The 17,507-nt window shown below is 47.4% G+C and overlaps 1 protein-coding gene across 1 annotated transcript in view; it reads left to right on the top strand.

Annotated features, from left to right (window-relative positions):
• FAM102A (family with sequence similarity 102 member A) overlaps positions 1-16,234 on the top strand; it is a 44,519-nt gene extending 28,285 nt beyond the window's left edge. Inside the window, exons 3-11 of the mRNA XM_036750455.1 lie at positions 148-177; positions 2,987-3,103; positions 4,974-5,020; positions 5,547-5,710; positions 8,918-9,022; positions 9,454-9,643; positions 10,344-10,465; positions 10,727-10,796; positions 12,357-16,234. Coding sequence (XP_036606350.1) covers positions 148-177; positions 2,987-3,103; positions 4,974-5,020; positions 5,547-5,710; positions 8,918-9,022; positions 9,454-9,643; positions 10,344-10,465; positions 10,727-10,796; positions 12,357-12,402 — 891 coding nt within the window. The 3' untranslated portion in view covers positions 12,403-16,234. The remainder of the gene's footprint in view (positions 1-147; positions 178-2,986; positions 3,104-4,973; positions 5,021-5,546; positions 5,711-8,917; positions 9,023-9,453; positions 9,644-10,343; positions 10,466-10,726; positions 10,797-12,356) is intronic.
• The last annotated feature ends 1,273 nt before the right edge of the window (positions 16,235-17,507 follow it).

Below are 17,507 nucleotides of genomic sequence, written 5' to 3'. Positions count from 1 at the left end.
TCCTTTTTTGATCTCTGGGAGATGTTTCTGAGGGCAGTCCTGTAGGGGTGGGAAGTCCCTAGGTGGGGGCCTGGGAGATAGATGAGTGAGTGACAAGTTCTTTCAGTTTCCTTAGCAATCCTATTGACATGTCTTCTCTTTCTGTAGGAGCTGAAAGGTGGGAAGGCCTACTCCAAGGTAAGAGTCTTATAAAACAATTCCCTAGGGCAGGGTTTCCTGGAGAAAGAAATACCGGAGTGAAAGAAAAAGATATCCAGCTTTCTTGTCTTTAGTCAGGGCTGCCCCAAATATCCCAGATCAACTGTGCTTTTTCAAAGCCCCTCTCCTCCCTCCCTACACTCTCCTGGAATAAGGTTAGAAGGTTCTCTACTTCTACTTTTTAATTTGTTGTTGTCGTTGAGTAGTTTTCAGTCATGTCTGACTCCTTGTGCATTTGGGATTTTCTTGGCAAAGATACCGGAGTGGTTTGCCATTTCCTTCTCCAGCTCATTTTTACAGATGAGGAAACTGAGGCAAACAGGGTTAAGTGACTTGCCCAGAGTCCCCCAGCTAGTAAGTGTCTGAGGCCAGATTTTAACCCAGGAAGATGGGTCTTCCTGTCTTTAGGCCTGGCACTCTATCCAGTGTGCCACCTGGCTGCCCTCTTGTATTTAATAGCCCATTCTGTTAGAGTTCTTTATGCGTAAGAACTTAAATTCTCCTTGTACTCAGAGCCTACCATCTATCCTCAGTAAAGATGGAGAATCTTCTGACTAGTGGGGGTTATCATTTTCTCTCACTCCTTGTTAACAGAGAGACTAAAGACTAAACCTAGATACCACTATCTGGCAGTGCCAGGTGGGACCATATCTGTTATCTCCATCATTCCCGTCCCAGTTTGAGTCAGAGAAATGGCATTGCTCATCTGTATTATGTGCTGGGGGAATTGGCTGGGCCAGAGGAAGAGAGGGAAATGCCTCTGGCTTGACCCTCTCATCCATAGTCAGGAGTTGGGACGATGCTGCCAAGGGCACATCCTTCAGCTGGGCAGGCAGCCCGTTCTGTTGATTCTCAGCTGGAGGTCAGGAAGAATAGTCGGGGCTGGGACCGACTCTCTGCCCGATCTCTGATGTCACTGGGAGTGGTGGTCTCTGGAACCCGGCCAGGTGAAGATGATTTAAAAAATGGACACTTTTAAAACCTCCTGACATTTCTCTGAATCGGGTGAGAACAGTAGTTCCTAGCTGGGAAAGAAAGCCCTAGTTAACATGAGAGTTCAAGGCACCCTCCAGTCCCTACAGCCAGACTTCTCCTTTGGGAAGTGGCTCTTTCAGCAAAATATTGGTACCTGGACCCCTAGAGAGAACAATGCTTGATCAGGACAAGGGTGGCAGGGGGAATATGGGGACTGTGGTACCTTAGGTTGAGGTATGTAGTCAAGGTGAGTGCTACTTTTGACACTCTGATAAGCCCCTTCCTCGTGTGGTCCATTTAATTATTCTCAGGAAATGATGAAAAATGCTTCAAATATTGTTCTTTAAGCATGATAGGGGAATGATTTTTATTTTGTCTTTAAGGTAATGGTACTGAGCTAACTTACTTAAATGTAACTAGCATCAGGAGAGCTTTTCAGTTTAGAGACCCCACCCACTCTCCCTCTACCTAACTCAGAATGTGTGTGGGCTCTAAAAAAGACTCAGTGTTCAATTCAGTCCTAGGCACTACTTGACTAAGCCTTATTAAACTCCTCAGAATTCACTCACATCTCCTGACTAAAATGGGAAACTGGGCATTCACATATAAAAGCCGTTCTCCTGTTTGCTCCCTAAGAGAGTATAGATTCATCTTGAACCGTACCACCCTGCCTCATCACAGACGGGCACTAATTCAAAATGCCTATCATTGGGCTTCTTGGTGAAGGGAAGTTACACTGTCTTGACTCAAGGGTTTTTTTTCAGCTTGGGTTTTTCCTGTGCTTCTGCCCTTTTCTCCACCATCACCATCACCATCACATCCACTTTCCCTTTTAACTCTCTTTTTCTTTAATCTCTAACTTAGTCTGGTTTATTTTGAGATCCCTTCACTTAGTGGCTGCTCCTGGGAGAAGGGATTCTGTCCCCCTGCTCACTCTTTTTGTTTCTTCAGACAGACATGGTAGACTCCTCTCCAAAGTTCCAAGAATGGCCTTGAAGACCAGCGTAGGACTCTGGGTATTAGCACCCGGATCTTGAACTGTCCCCTTACCATAGCCACTTGTCCTTCGCTAATGAACTCTTTATTGTCAGTTGTAAGAATAATCTGTTGGAAACATTTAAACTTCCTTCCTTCCCTGCCTGTTTCTGCCAGTTTGCCTCTTTTATGCTCCAGTGGATATTTTTTTCTAGCTGATCCTCATTTCTTGGGGGTAGGGTGTATGTGTGCGGGAAGTGTTGCATTCCTAGATGTCTCCAGCCCAGGCAACAATCCACCAAAAATCTCCTACAGGGACCTACAGGCTTAGAGCTGATATCCCATGCTGCTTGTGTTACTACTGGTGGCTTCCTTCAGACCCGAATGTCAGTTTCATGGACAACAATAGCCTTTCATCTCTTGGCGTGAGTGCCAGGGTGCATGCTGGGAAGACTGAGGACAAAGAGAGCCTTATTATGTGGTGTGGATGTGTGATTCTGTTTTTTTCACATCATTGACCTAGTGCCTTCCCTGTCCTTGGTTATGCAATAGCCCCAGGGCAGTTTAACACCCTCGTGGCTGGCTCAGAATTTGCATTTCTCCTTCCTCCTCCCAGCCTTCAGATTAACCTAGCATCCCGGCCAGCAGAGGTGGCCAGATATCCTCTGGAGTATGCTGCTTCCCACTCACAGTAGCTGAGCTATTGAAGGCAGTGTTAGTGTCTGCCTCTTTCTTATCTTTCTCCAGGACACCTGCATCTTCCTTCTTTGACTAACCATTTCCCTCCTCCCACCTGTCTCCCCCTTCCGGGGGCCCCCTCTTCCTTCCTCCCTTCCAGCTAGGATTTGCCGACCTGAATCTGGCTGAATTTGCTGGCTCCGGTTCCACTGTCCGATGTTGCTTATTAGAAGGGTATGATACCAAGAACACCCGTCAGGACAACTCCATCTTAAAGGTATCTCCAGTGGCAGGAAGACCAGGTTCTTACCCTTCTTCCCTCCCCTCCCCGGCCCTCCTTACCTCCAGCAGCTGGTGTGTTGATAACAAAATCAAGCTAGAACCACGTAATGTTGGAGCTGAAAGACATCTTAGAGAGCATACATTTGGAGCTAGAAGGGAACTTTGCAGATGAACAAATTCATCTCCGTTATTTCACAAATACGAGGATGTTGAGACCTGTAGTGGTTAAGTTAGACTTCCAAAGGACTCTTCCCTAACCTTTTTACTTCCTTGAGTGGTACCCCAGGAGTAAAATGAATGAGAAATCCGACTTTTCCATTTATCTGGCATAAATTGTGATACACCCCATCCTCGTGAGTGGTAGTTTTGAAGGCTGGCAGAATCACCTAGTCTGTATTCACACGCTCATCTCTCCCTGGCCCAGCCACGTGCTGGCAGAGGTTTTTAGAGGAGGCAGCTTCCTCTGAACTCTGTTGTCTTTGCCTCCCCCAGGAGAGAGGGACATGAAGGGCTGCTTCCTCCTCCAGAGGAGCCCAGTTCCTCCTTGCTATCCACACCCATCCATCTGCCTAAGAAAACAATCTGGTCCCAACAACATCCTCCTTGAACAGATAAAATACGAGCGTGTTTGTCTCCTGGGAGAGTCTGGGGGATGTGTAGGAGTAGGGAGCTAGCTGGCAACCCTGGTTGCCAACATCAGACAGCTACCAGGCAAAGATGAAGGTTTCTCAGGATCCTCTGTGTTGGGATGTATATACAGTTCAGGCTCTGCTGTCAGTATTTGGGTCCAGAAAACCTGAGGTGGGGAGGGAGGTTTGGTCTTTGTTTCTGAACTGAGGAAATTAGTATTAAGAGGAAGGCAAGAGTAGATAGTAAAAGAAATCCAAAAATAGAGAGCCGAACTTCCAGTATTCTGTGTACTTAGAAATATAGACAGATTCAGAGCTTACACGTTTCAGGGCTAGGGAAACTAAACAACCTGGCAAACAGGACTGTCTAGTGTAATGTCTCAGTTTTGAGATGGGGGATGGCAGCTCTGAAGTTCTAATCATGGTCTAGAGCAGGGGGTTCATGGCCTTTTTGTGTAATGGAACCCTTTGAGAGCATAGTGAGGCCTACTGATGACCCCTTCTCAGATCAGTGTTTTTAAATGCACAGACTCTAAAGTAGTTATGATTACAAAGAAAACCAGTCATAATGAAGTAGCTATCAAAATATTTTCCAAATATTTCACCAAGTTCACAGACGTCAGCTTAAGAACTCCTGGTCTGGAGTATGATTTAGGCTTGAAACTTCTAGGTCTTTGCCTTAGAGGAAGTTCAGATTGTAATTTAGTAGTTAACTCCTGGTTAACAAGAGGAGGGTCAGATAATTATTAATTAGTAATAATCCTAGTTAATAAACCTGTGAGGCCTAGACATTTAGGAGGAAAGCATTGTATAAGCACCACAGCATTTCAGATGTATGTGAATTAATATTTGAAGTGTTAGCTCCTTTTTACAGATGGGGAAACTAGTGCCTTTAGGGTTTGCAGAGCACAGTGCATGTGACCACATTGGATCCTTCCAATCAACCCCTCCATGGGATAGCTGCTATTATTATCCCAGTTTTACATATGAGTAAACTGAGGCTGAGAGAGATGAAGTGACTTTCCCACGCTCACACAGCTAGTAATCAACTGAGGTGGTATTTGAATACCCGCTGTACCGCCTCACTGCCTCAGTGAAATAAATTTATTCCTAGTCACTCAACTAATAACTGTCTGAATAAGGATTCACTTCTAGGTCTTGAGATTCAGTCTAGCATGCTTTCCATCGTATGATTTCCCTCTGTGATTCCAATGTCTTCTCATTTTCCCCTAACAGGTCACCATTGGGATGTCCTTGCTCTCTGGAGACCCCTGCTTTAAGACGTGAGTTTTTAAGCCTTTCTTGGTGTTATGTCTTATGCTCTGGGGGTTAAAATGTTGAAGGGAGGGACAGAAGAGTCTGTCAGTGGCCAAGTTGTTGATTTTTGAGGATGGTCAAATTGGGAAAAGGGGAAAGGAGAAAAGTCTTGGAGTCTTAAATTAGAAGGTAAGAGCCTGGACTCTTTTATTTTTCCACTTGTATCTCCAGTGTTCAGCACAGTGCTTGGCCCATGGTGAATGCTTAATAAATGCTTTTTCATGCCTTCGTTTGTTTTTGTTCTATCTGGAAGCATTAGAAAGTAGACCTGGGAGGTTGTATCTTCTCTTAGTTTTGACTAGCCTCCATGGCTTATGAAAATCCAGGATTCTACAGAGAAGCTGGGAATTGGGTATTTCTTTCCACTTAGGCTTCGGCCGTTTTCTAGTTTAAATGCTCCCTGGTGCCTCCCTTCAAGTTAAGATTTATGGAGCCATGGCCAGCAGAAGTGGCAGCGGGGCATTGATGCTCATCACCTTTTTTGCCTTACAGGCCACCTTCCACAGCCAAGTCTATCATCATCCCCAGCCAGGACACGTCCCTACAGTTGACCTGTAAGGGCGAGGGTACGTGTAGCGGCAGCAGTGCGGCCAGTGGCTCCACGACCCTCACGGGGCCCCGGCAAACCAAGGCGAGACCCACCATCCTTGGATCAGGTAGCAAGTCCAGCCTTCTACTCTTCCTGAGCCTTTGCTGTGTGACTTCTGGCAAATGATTGACCTACTCTGGGTGCTGGCTATCCTAAGTGTCAGATGAGATGTTTTCATGTGCTTCCTAGGAGAGGAGAAGGAGAACCCCTGTTCTCTAAAGGAAAGCATGTGACTTCTATTCTGTATTGGGTTGGGTTATCAGGGGAAAAATTTAATCAGTTCCTACTGTATACACCCAATACTGTGTTAATTCAGTTTCACAAATATTAAGTGGCTTCTCTGTCCAGAGCATTGTAAGATACAAAGATAGGTAAATGCTCTGGGGTACCAAAATAGTGTGTTATTAAGCACCTGAAATTTCTGTGTACCTTCAAGTGGCTTTTTACTGGCTTAAAGTTCAGACCTCATCTTTGCCTGGCATTCAAGGCTTTCCACAGTCTGATGCACCCTGCTTTACCAGTCTTTGTACTATATATACTCTAGCCGAACTGATTTACTCTTTGGCCCCTGAACAGGCTCTGTTCACTGCCCTGTGTCTTTGTTCATACTATTTCCTGTTTCTGTAATGCCTACCTCTCTCACCTGTTGAGTTCCATTTCTCATTTTTACTTTAAACTTTTTTTATTATCTTTCATTTTTCTATCATTTTCATTCTGAATATATACCTTCCCCATCCCTTACCCCAAATGCATCATCTGTTATAACAGAAACCAAAACAAAAAACAAGAAAAGGAAGAAAAGCAACTCAGCAAAACCAATATATCTCCCAGGTCTGACATTGTCTTTAGTGTCTCACACCCATAGTCCCTCACTTTTGCAAAAAAGCCTACCCAGCCTTCCAAACCTGACTGAAAAATCCGTGACTCCCCCAGGAGGGTAATGATCTTCCCCACTTCCACTCCACACAGTACTTGGTTTTGCAAATAGACTTAGGGTATGATATTATACGTCACAGTATGTAGGGAATGAATAAATAAAGCACATTCCTTGTTAGAAAATCAAGACACAAGATATGCAAGACAAAGATATATGATAGAATGTTGATAATGTGACAGTGACTAGAGAAAAAGACCATAAAAATGTAGGAGCCAGCAAGCAATATGAGACAGTTGTCATGGCCTGACCATGTACGTGCTGGCCCCTATTAATCTCTGGGCTCCAAAGCATCATAGTTCTCCTACTATGAAGCTCCCAGAGCTAGTCCATTTCAGCAGTTTAAGAATATGTGAAGTGGGGGCTTACCTCCCCCTTTGTCCTTTGACAAAGCTTTGCAAATGCTGCCTTTAAAAAATGGCGGGAGTTGAGATACGGGGTCCCTCTGGTCCCCATACACTCAGTGCCTCAAGCTCTAGAAACTGAAACTACTACTTATCCTGCACCTGCTGCTGGTCAGGCCCAGTTCAGCTTGAAAGCAAATTCATAAGGAACCGGCCTGTTCAAGTATCCAGGCCGCTCCAACATTACTCTGAGGTTTTGAGGAGCTGAAGTTCCCAGAGGGAACCATTTCAAACTAGGTGTGCCCCCTCTGGCTAACCGGTCTTGAGCTGGTTGGACCCAGTTCCTGATTGGACCATCTGGGCTGGGGAGACGCCTCAGGCAAACAGGCTTCTGGCTCTTGGGAAGGGGATAAAGAGGTGGGGTAGGGAAGAGAGAGAGAGAGGAAACAGTCCTGGGCTGCTTTGGCAGCTCCCATCTAGCATCTTAAATGGGAGAGGCAGTGGGGAGTAGTGGTTAGAACAGTGACCTGGAGTCACAAAGATGCAGGTTTGAATGCTGCCTCAGAAGCGTGCTAGCTGGGTGTGATTCTAGGCAGGCACTTGGCATCTTAACCTCAGTTTCCTTACCTGTAAAATGGCAGAATAATTGCATCTTCCTTTAAGGGTAGTTGTGAAGATCAAAGAGAAAGCATGTGAAGTGCTTTGCAATCCTCCAGGTTCTAAATGAATGTTAGTATTATATGTAAAAATGCTATGTAACTACGAGCTGCGCTCACTGTTTTTATTTTTTTTTTGAGGGAGAAAGCAAGGCAATTGGGGTTAAGTGACTTGCCCAAGGTCACATAGCTAATAAGTGTCAAGTATCCGAAGTTAGATTTGAGCTCAGGTCCTCCTGACTCCAGGGCTGGTGCTCTATTCACTGTGCCACCTAGTGGCCCCTCTTACTGTTTTTATTACAAAATATACCCTGGACAGAGAGGCTGTTCTTTCAAACTTTTATCTATTCTGTCTTTTCCAGACTTGATTTTCTTCCTTGGTTTAGCCATGTTTTTGCTCTGTTCTGTTCTTTCTCCCCTAAAACAATCCCCTGACCTTTGTCCCTTAGAAAATTCCTTCTAATGCCATCTTGCTGCCGCCTCCCCAGACCTCCCTCTGGGACTGCTTTTTCTAACCTCTGGAGGTAGAGTAGATAAAGAGAACAAGGTCTGGGGGTCGAGACACCCTGGGGAGTGCTGGTCTTGGCTCTGCTTCTGACTCAGCCAACCCCAGAGAAACAAACTCGGTGCCCTTCACTCTCCCCGTTTGTGCAGCAGGGGTGGGAAGGTGGGGAGGCGTGGAGAGTCTTGACTTTAGCATACTTCAAATTTCAGATAGGCTTTTTTTGTTCTGTCAGGAAAAGGCCTTTTCAGCTCTCTGAGTTCACATTGGTCAGCATTCTCTATTGCCCAGAGAGCTTAGAAGCCCGGGGTCCCTGGGTCCCTCTGACTATACTCGTAGCAGGGAATGTGGACCCTTGAAAATTTGCTAGCCACAAGCAGGGGAACTGAGACCCTTCTCCTGACAGATAGAAAGGGACAGAGAGAGATAGGGATGGAGACAGAAAGGGACAGAGACAGAGATAGAGAGGGATAGAGAGAGATGGACAGAAAGGGACAGAGACAGACAGATAGAGAGGGATAGAAAGTGGCAGGCAGAGATAGAGAAGGATAGAGAGAAAGGGACAGAGACAGAGATAGGGATAGAGACAGAGATAGAAAGGGACAGAAAGGGGACAGAGACAGAGAGATAGGGAGAGAGAGAGAGAAAGAGATAGGGATAGGGACAGAGAGAGGGATAGAGACAGAGGGACAGAAAAGGACAGAGAGAGATAGGAGGACAGAGGGAGAAACACACACACACACACACACACACACACACACACACACACACACACAGTACAAACACACCACACGCAAACACACAGAGTCAGTAATGAACTTTACTGCTTTCTTCCCAGGGGTCCCTGAAGAGCCAGATCAGAACTTGTCAAGCCCAGAGGAAGTGTTCCACTCCGGCCATTCCCGTAACTCCAGCTATGCCAGTCAGCAGTCCAAGATCTCTGGTAAATAATAATAGTAATAACCACTCTGAACCCAGGCCAGAAGAGTGCTTTTTCACATGCCTTCGCATCCTGGGGCCTCACACAGCCTTACAAGGTTACTGCTGTAGGGACTGGTTTCAGAGGTTAAGGCCCACACAGCCAGTATGTGTCAGAGGTGAAACTGGAACCCTGGTGTTTCTGACTCTGAGGCCAGCTCTTTGCCCACTGTTCCATGCTGCTTTTCTTTTCCGGTTTCTTAGGGACTTGAGAATCAGATTCAAAGCTGGGACCAAGCCCTTCTACCCACTTCCTTAAGTTAAGGGGAGACCTGATGGTTTCCTGTTCTGCCTGCTCCCAGCTAAGGAGTCCCCTGCCTAGCATGGCCATAGGGAGGGGTGGTCACTGCTGCTTCTCTGTCTCTCCCTCCACACCCATTTCTGCCCTTCTCCCAGGTTACAGCACTGAACACTCCCGATCCTCCAGCCTGTCAGACTTGACTCACCGAAGAAACACATCCACCAGCAGCAGTGCGTCTGGCGGCCTTAGCATGACGGTGGAATGCCCTGAGGGCGAGAGGGAGCACAAACCAGAAAAGCCTCCTCGGCCCCCCAGACCTCTGCATTTGTCAGATCGATCATTTAGGTAGGGTGGGGGAGGGGGAAGGTATGGGGAAGGAACTAATCAGTTACTGAGGTGAAGGTACCCTGGAATCTCTTCCTGGAGTACATTCCTGGTTCTGGATGGTGAACTCAGTTCTAGGGCCATCCCAGAATGGTAGTCCACATGTCTATAGCACATTACAGCTCAACTCTGAGGTAGAAGTGTGATGGTCCCCTTTTTACAAATGAAGAAACTGAGGCTGAGAGAGATGAGGGGAATTCCCTAGGGTCACACAGCTAGAGTCAGAGCTGAGATGCCTGGGATCATAGTATTTAGTGCTGGAAGAGATCCTACAGATTATTTAGTCCAATACCATCATGTAATAGATGAGGAAACTCAGGGCCAGAAAGGGGTAAATGACTTATTCAAGGTCTCCAGATGCCAAGGTGGGATATAATGGAAGGAATGTTGGACTTGGGTTCAGAGGACCTCCATCCAAAGCCTACATATGCCACTAGCACATCAGGCAAGTCCTCTCCCCTCCCCAGACCTCAGCCTCTTGTAAAGAATGAGGAGATTGGACAGGATGCCCCAGCTCTAAATTGCTACAATTCCATAATCCCCAGTCCAGCGTTCATGCCTCCCTTAAGAGGTGAGCGTGAGCAGTTTTCAGCTCTGAGCTTTCTCAGCTGGCTTTACCAGGGTTTGGTGTTTTATTCCATCATCTCTCCCCTCCCCCAAGGAGGAAGAAGGATTCGGTGGAAAGTCACCCAACGTGGGTCGATGACACGAGAATCGATGCAGGTGACATCGTGGAGAAGATCATGCAGAGCCAAGACTTTACAGATGTCAGCAACAATGAGGGTGAGTTACCCTTGAGGAGAAGGAGCTTGGGCTGGTGTTGACACTGGGTGGGGTTTGAGGCATGAGTAGCAGCATCTCCCAGCTGCCCACAGAACCCCTAGGGCTACTGCCCAAGCACCTTCTCGTGCTGGCTGGGATGGGCTGGGCTGGATGGATGGGTGGATGGATGGATGGATGGATGGATGGAGGACGGGCAGGCTCCCTCTAGAGGCCACCCTGCCTATGGATTCCCTAACCCTGGCCTGCCCTTTCTCTCCACAGACAGTAACCTGAGGTTGTTTGTGAGCAGGGACGGGACTACCACCTTGAGTGGTATTCAGCTGGCGACCAGGTACGTGGCTTTTTGCTCACCTAGGCTTTGTGCCAGGCACTAATCAGGTAGGCCAGTAGTAGTTTCCCTTCACTGGAGAGGAGAGTGAGGTAGATGGAGTGGAGTGAAGGAAATTGCCGGTGAATTTGGTTAATTTTATTGCAAAGCTGGGAACCTACTGAGCAAAACACCATAGTGAGCTTTCATGGTGCTCTGGTTTGGGCTGGCTACAGCAAAAGGCCTTCCAGAGGCACATAGACCAGTAGCCCAAAGGTGTCGGGAGGGTGCTGGTGGGGCTCTGCTGGGCGCCATTTCCCCAAAGGTCAGATTGAGAGAAGGAGCAGGCGTAGAAGTGGAAGGGATCCAGATTACACTTCAGGAAGGACTCTTAGGAGGCAGGGTGTGAGGGGAGTCACCAGAATAGACCCTAAAATCTCCTTTCCTGGTGCTGTAAGAAAAATTCTGGCAGAATGGATCGTGTTGAGGGATGTGGAAGTAGAGGTGAAGTGAACCCAGTAGCAGGTTGTTTGGCGTTTATTTCTCCAAATGAACAGAATGATTTGCCATATAATAAATGGAGTGTGTTGGAGTGAAACAAAATAAAACAAAAACTAGATTTAGGGTCAGGAAGGGCCTGGTTTTTTCAATCTTGACTATCGCTGTCAGTCTGATCTTGGATGAGTCATTTCCCCCTCTGGGCCTCAGTTTCTCTGCTTGTAAAATGAGGGAGTCAGACTGGATGGCCTCTCAGGGTCCCAGGCAGCTCTACATCTTGGGTCCCTGTGGCTGGTGCCAGGCAGGCCTCTGGACTTATGCCTGGTGAGGCTGCGGGGAAATGTGATGTGCTTGGGAAGGACTTGGTTGTCCTCTGTTGGTCAGAGGTGAAACTGCAGCCTTAGGTTCTTAAGCAGGAATGGAGAGTTGAGCTTCAGCCGAATACACATTTCTGTAGTGCTTTAAGGCTTACCTCATAAAAACCCTTAGGTCAAGTGGTACAAGTATTATGGCTCCATTTTATGGATGTCAGTGCAAACCTGCCAGACTTAACCTGAATCAGTGTCAGAGCTGGAATATGAAGCAGGTCCTTCCGGCTTCAGATCCATGGGTCTTTCCACTGTGCTGTGTCTGCTCCTTAGTCGTTAGGGCTGGAAGGAACTTTAGAGATCATTTAGCCCAACCCTCCAATTTTTACAGATGGGGAAACTGAGGCACAGACAAAAGAAAGGACTTGTCTAAGATCATACAGTAAATTGGTGGCACAGCCAGCTTAGAATTCAATTTGGCTAACATTGATGAAGCCCCTAAACAGTGTAAGGCCCTCTTGGCTGAGTACTGGGGATAAAAAGATGGGCGTTGCCTCAATCATCACTCCTTCTTTTTAACTACCCATCAAAATCACACTCTGCTCCCCTCCCTATCAGCTTTTATTCAGTATCACTGGCATAACCTTATTTATTTTGAGGTTAGATTTATCGAGTTCAGAGAAGGAGGGGTTGAGGTCCCCACTAGTATAGTTTATCACCGGCATAACTTTTGGATCTGATGAGCTTCTAAACCGTTTTTCTCCACTTCCTCCCACAGAGTCTCCTCTGGAGTTTTTGAGCCCGTAGTGATTGAAAGCCATTGACCACCATGATCTTCTGACCGGAGTCATTCCAGAAGGGAGGGTCCCTTCTTTTTCCAGGGACCACTTCTCCATCCATGTCTACTTCTGTCAACTCTCATCTGATTTTTGCACTCCAGACCAGTCCTGAGGCTGGGCTGCCCCAAGCTGGCATTGGGGCCTCCCCTCATCATCCGTCTCTCCTCCATCCACCGCTCTTTATTCCTTTCCCCGCAGCTGACCCATCTCATCACATGGTGTTCTCGAGAGTATTTCCCAGGACCCTGGCTGCGGTCTGATTGTACCACTGTGAATATTCTCCAAACCACTAAAGAACAGACATTCAGACAGAAGAAGAGCCCCAAGGCAGCCTAGCCTTCTGGGGAACCCTGCTTGTACACTCCAGAGCACCCCATAAACAGATCCTTCCTCATCATAGGAAACTATTGGCCCATTCAGAAGGCAGAGGGAAGAGGTAGAGTCTGGTTAGGGAGCTAGCTCCCACCGAGAGACTGTAGGCCCGCTGCTGGGCAGGTTTGTGGCCTCTTGGAGTACGGATGTGGGTGGACACGCTTCCCTAAAAACAGGAGAAAAGGACTTGTGTTTGGTCCAGCCTACGTCCTTGTCCCATCCTGCAGTGCTGGTGCTTCTGACTTCCTGGAGTCAGTGTGCAGAGGAAAGGATCTTCCTGTCCCATCTTCCTCCCCACCCTGGAAGGTGTGTGGACTGGCCACCCTGGTTCCAGCTGCACCTCGTAGGCATCTCTGATTCCTCCCACTAACAACCCTGCAAGGGAGAAGAGACTGGAGACACCTCCCAGAACTTGCTGCAAGACTTTTCTGCTGTCCTTTGGTTCTGAGCTAAAGACTGTGGCTTCCCCCTGCAGCTCCCAGCCTTCTGATCATACCCTTGCTCCTCTTTTTAGAGCTTTTGAGCCCCGACTTCCTGCCTCTAGGAGGTCGGGGCCCTTCAGACAGACTTGCCAGGTGGCCTTTGGTAGACCTGCCTTCCCTATCCCTACCTTGTCCTGGCCTATATATATATACCACATACTTTCAACTTATAAGCTATCCCTCTCTTCTCCCTCTTCCCTTTTGAATTTGCCTGCCTCTGTTTCTCACAGTGGCTCTCTGCACTTTGCACATGTTTCCCTAGCAGAGCCTCAGGGGGTTGGCGGTTGGCCATCCCTCTCCCCACCCCAACAATGCGCACACATCTTTCTGCCAGCCCCCTCCTCCTCTGTTGCCTTGAGCCTCCCCCTTTGGAAACCTATGCTTCTTCCTGCTGGCCAGGTCGCCTAAGTATCACTGGCTGTCAGCCCTCCCCTCCAGCCCCCCCAATCCCCTCATCTGTCCAGAGTGGGGAATACCACCTAATGCAGGAGAGCAGACTGCCCAGGTGGTAACTGCCACCCCTGAGCTTCCTTACTAGGGCAGGGAGCCACCTACTTTGACTTGGTTTCAGCCCTCCTGGGTAGGCCCGTGACGGGTTCACGTCCCCAGCTGGGTGAAGTTCAGGGGCTCTTTCCCTCTCTACTTGTAAGTCCTGGTGTACTCTCTGCTTGGGGCTGGGTCTTAGGCAGTTGATGCAACAGAGAAATTAAGAAAAAAAAAATTAAGTTGGACCGGAAGGAAGGGAGGGAGAAGTGTCCACAAGCCCCTGGAGGCTGGAGGTATTGGAACAGGAGAAAAGAGCTTGTATCCTTTCAGCAAGGCTGGCCGGCTGGGCCATAGAGCCTTTGTGGTAACTGGAGGTAACCCCACTTACTCAGTGGAGCAGAATGGGGATGCCTTCCCCCAGCCTTGACAGGAATGGGTGAGATGAGAGGTGCTTGCTCAGTTACAGCTTGGAGCTGTGCTCCCAGCAGGACAGAGCCCCTCCATTAGCCCATGCCTCTGGTGTCTGGGCATCCGTCACCTCCTGCCACTGCCAGAGCTTCTGTTCTTAGCACTTTCTCTCCCCAATGCAAAGGCCCAGGCCAGGAGATACAGAGCCTGTGACCTTCTCGTTCAAACCACTGGTTTAACTTTTTTTTGAATTTCAGTTGCCAAGCTGTAATTTTTAATAAACCCAGCAGGCTGGTGTTTGGTTTTGGGGAGGGATGGGAGGGTTGGTATTTTTTTTTTCAGTTGATAATGGTTTTTTTCCCCTTTTTGCTATATTATTCCCGGAAAGAGAGAAATCAGTTCCCTGGTTTCTTTTCTTCTCTTCCTTGACTCTACCACTCTGATCAGTCCCCCAGAGGAGTTGTCAGGTCAAGACCGGGCATGTAGAGAGCTGGCCCTCTCTCTTAGGTGGGGAATGTGGGGAGCAGCAGGAATGGAGCTGTGCTCTAGTCTCCGCCCTACCTTCCCCTGGTCCCAGGAGGACTCAGTTGCCCTTTTTTGTCCTACATGCCTGTTTCTGGAACTCTGCTGGGGTGAGCATGGGGTGGGGGGAGGGGGAGTTGGGTCCAGGTTGATGCTTTTCATTTTTCTTTTTTGTCTTTTTTTTTTTAACTAACCTTTTAGAACACACTTATCAGACCTTGCCTGCTAAGTCAGGACTGAAAATTTGTTGAGTAGAACTGTCCTAGGTTCAGAAAGGCACCAGACTCGGCCCTGAGGGAGCGCTGTCTCTCCCCACTCTTGTGAATGATTAGCACTTTAACTGGGAGCCAATGCTGTGGGGGTCCCTAAGAGGGTAGGGGTGCCCTACCTCCCCTCACATTCCTTTCTTCTTTCAACAGTTTGGTCTAAGATCCTAACAAAAAAAAAAAAACTTGATTAAGGGGGAGGAGGGATTTGTGGTATTTTACTGTTCTGGGTTTTTTGAGTGTGCAGCTGGCCTCCACACTTGCTGGGAAAGCCCAGGGGGTCCTGTGATATGGGGGTTTGCCAATCCCTTTGGGAGAGCTCCCTTAAACCTGTTGTCCACATCAGCCTTGCCCACCTCTACCTCTCTCAATTGGCAGCTTCAGGACCGGGCTCTTTTTTTTCTTTCCGTTCCCTAGTCTAACCTGGGTTATTGCTATTTGCCTAAGAGCTGAAGAATGAATGGGGTCAGGGATAGGAAAGGTCCCTTAGGGTCATAGGCATCTAGGACTGGACCTCCAGCTTTCTGGGAAAAGTAAGAACTCAGGCAGCTATAGAAAACAAAAATAGAAAGTTTCAGACCAGAGGAGAATCTGAGGGAATTAGGTAGTTAGGGGACAGGAAATTAGATGAAAACTGCACTGGTCTTTTCAAATTTTTAGTGAAATAATCCCATTCCTCCCAAACACTCCAACCTGGCCCCCTCCCCCAGTCTCTCCTCTTAAGGGTAGTGTCCTTTCTGATACCTGGACCTTGGTGGTTCTAACTAGTGCTGTCAAAGCTTTAGATTCAAATTCTATATATAGAGAGATTATATTAGAGATATTTTTGGAAAGGGGATAGGTCTATGCAAAACAGTTTGGAAATCTGTGAGAGAGTTTTATCTTTTTTTACTCAGAGATCTAAAAAAGAGTTAATAAAGTTCTAGGTCCTCACCTCACCCCCACTCCCTTTCAACCGTGAGTCCCATCCCATGAGTAATTACCATGGGGAAGGTGTCTAGTTGGGTTTGGGTGATTCTCAGCTTCCTGGGATGGAGTAGTCTGTTCCATCTTTTTTAAATGGGGTGGGAGGAGGGAGGGAGACAAGAAGCTAAATTCTTTTTCCTCTTTTTTTTCCCCTCCCCTTATGGAATATCATTTCCATCTTTGATTCAACTGACGATATTTGTATTTCTGTATCTTGTTCCTATCATAGAAAACTACAATGTAAGGGGAAATTCAATCTTTTGTCAAATTGGCATTATGATTTGGGGCCAAATAAAACTTATGGGGTTTTTTTTTGGTTCTTTTGTGTTTTATTGGACATGCTGAATTTCTAGAAGGGGTGTTAAAGACATTAGGAAATGTTGGGCTTTGGCTGGTCTGGGTTTCCTTCTAGTAGGAAGAGGGAACCATGGGAGAGGCTAGAGTGAATTGGCTGATCTAGGATTCAGCCATTCCGGAATGGCAGACAAGACTGGACTCCTCCAGACCCTATTCAGCCTTGCCTCCCACCATCCAGGCATCATTTCTAGACTTGGGACAGAGCTAGTCCTGTTGTCCAGGCACGTTGTAGAAGTGGATTCACGTCCAGGTGCAGTTTGGATGTGCTATCTAGTGAGGGCCTGTTCTGTGATGAGCCTTCCACGTGGCTCTGTCCCTTCTTCCTTCTCTTTGTTGGTCCCAGGTCTTCAGGTATTCTGGCTTCTGTACAATCTTGTTTTTCCTATCTTGGGGGTCGGGAATGTGGGTACTGAGCAATAAGTTAAGGCTCCCAGGGCTCGGGATTAGCTTTTTCTTTCTTCTCATGTGCTATCGGTTTTCAAGACAGTCACCTAAGACCTGGTCAAGGACCAAAAGGAACCTCCAAAGAACATCAGGTCCTTCTTTTCCCCTTGCCTTAAACAAGAGCTTATCTCAGAGATGTTTAAGAACCGTCCAATATCGATAAATATCAGTAATTTAAGATTAATCACCCTTCCTCCTCTACTGTTCTACTTTTGTTGTCATAGGGGCAGCTGCGTGACTCAGCGGATAGAGCCCTGGGCTCCGAGTCAGGGAAACCTGAATTCAAATCAGACATTTATTAGCTATGTGACCTTGGGCAAGTCACTTAACCCTGTTTGCCTTAGTTCCTCATCTATAAAATAAGCTGGAGGAGGAAATTACAAACCGCTCCAATATCGGCCAAGAAGACCCCAAATGGGGTCATGAAGAGTCAGACGTGACTGAATGACTGAACACCACATCTCTCTACTCCCTTCTTGGTTTGTGCCCCATCTGCCCTCCTACTAGGATTACTTTGCTTTCTCATTCCCCTCCTTTTTAGTCCCCTTCCTGGTTCCACTTTCTTGCTTCCACATAACTTCCTTCTCTCTTGTTGCTAGGCAGCCAGATGCTGGGCAGTCTTTAAGGATGGTCCTTACATCCAAGGGAGGATGAGAATATCTCCTTTCTAGGTCCTCCTGTCTTCCTAACTTCTCACTGTGACCCAGAAGGGACTTAAGGGTCAGAGAAGGAAGACGATTCGTCCAAGGTCTCAGAGCCAGGTTTTCCTGCCTTTTGGCCTGATGTC

Source organism: Trichosurus vulpecula, chromosome 3 (genome assembly GCF_011100635.1).
Source record: "Trichosurus vulpecula isolate mTriVul1 chromosome 3, mTriVul1.pri, whole genome shotgun sequence".
NCBI classification, from domain to species: Eukaryota; Metazoa; Chordata; class Mammalia; order Diprotodontia; family Phalangeridae; genus Trichosurus; species Trichosurus vulpecula.
The sequence above is the reverse complement of the archived record's forward strand: the minus strand, read 5'-3'. Positions and strand labels throughout refer to the sequence as shown.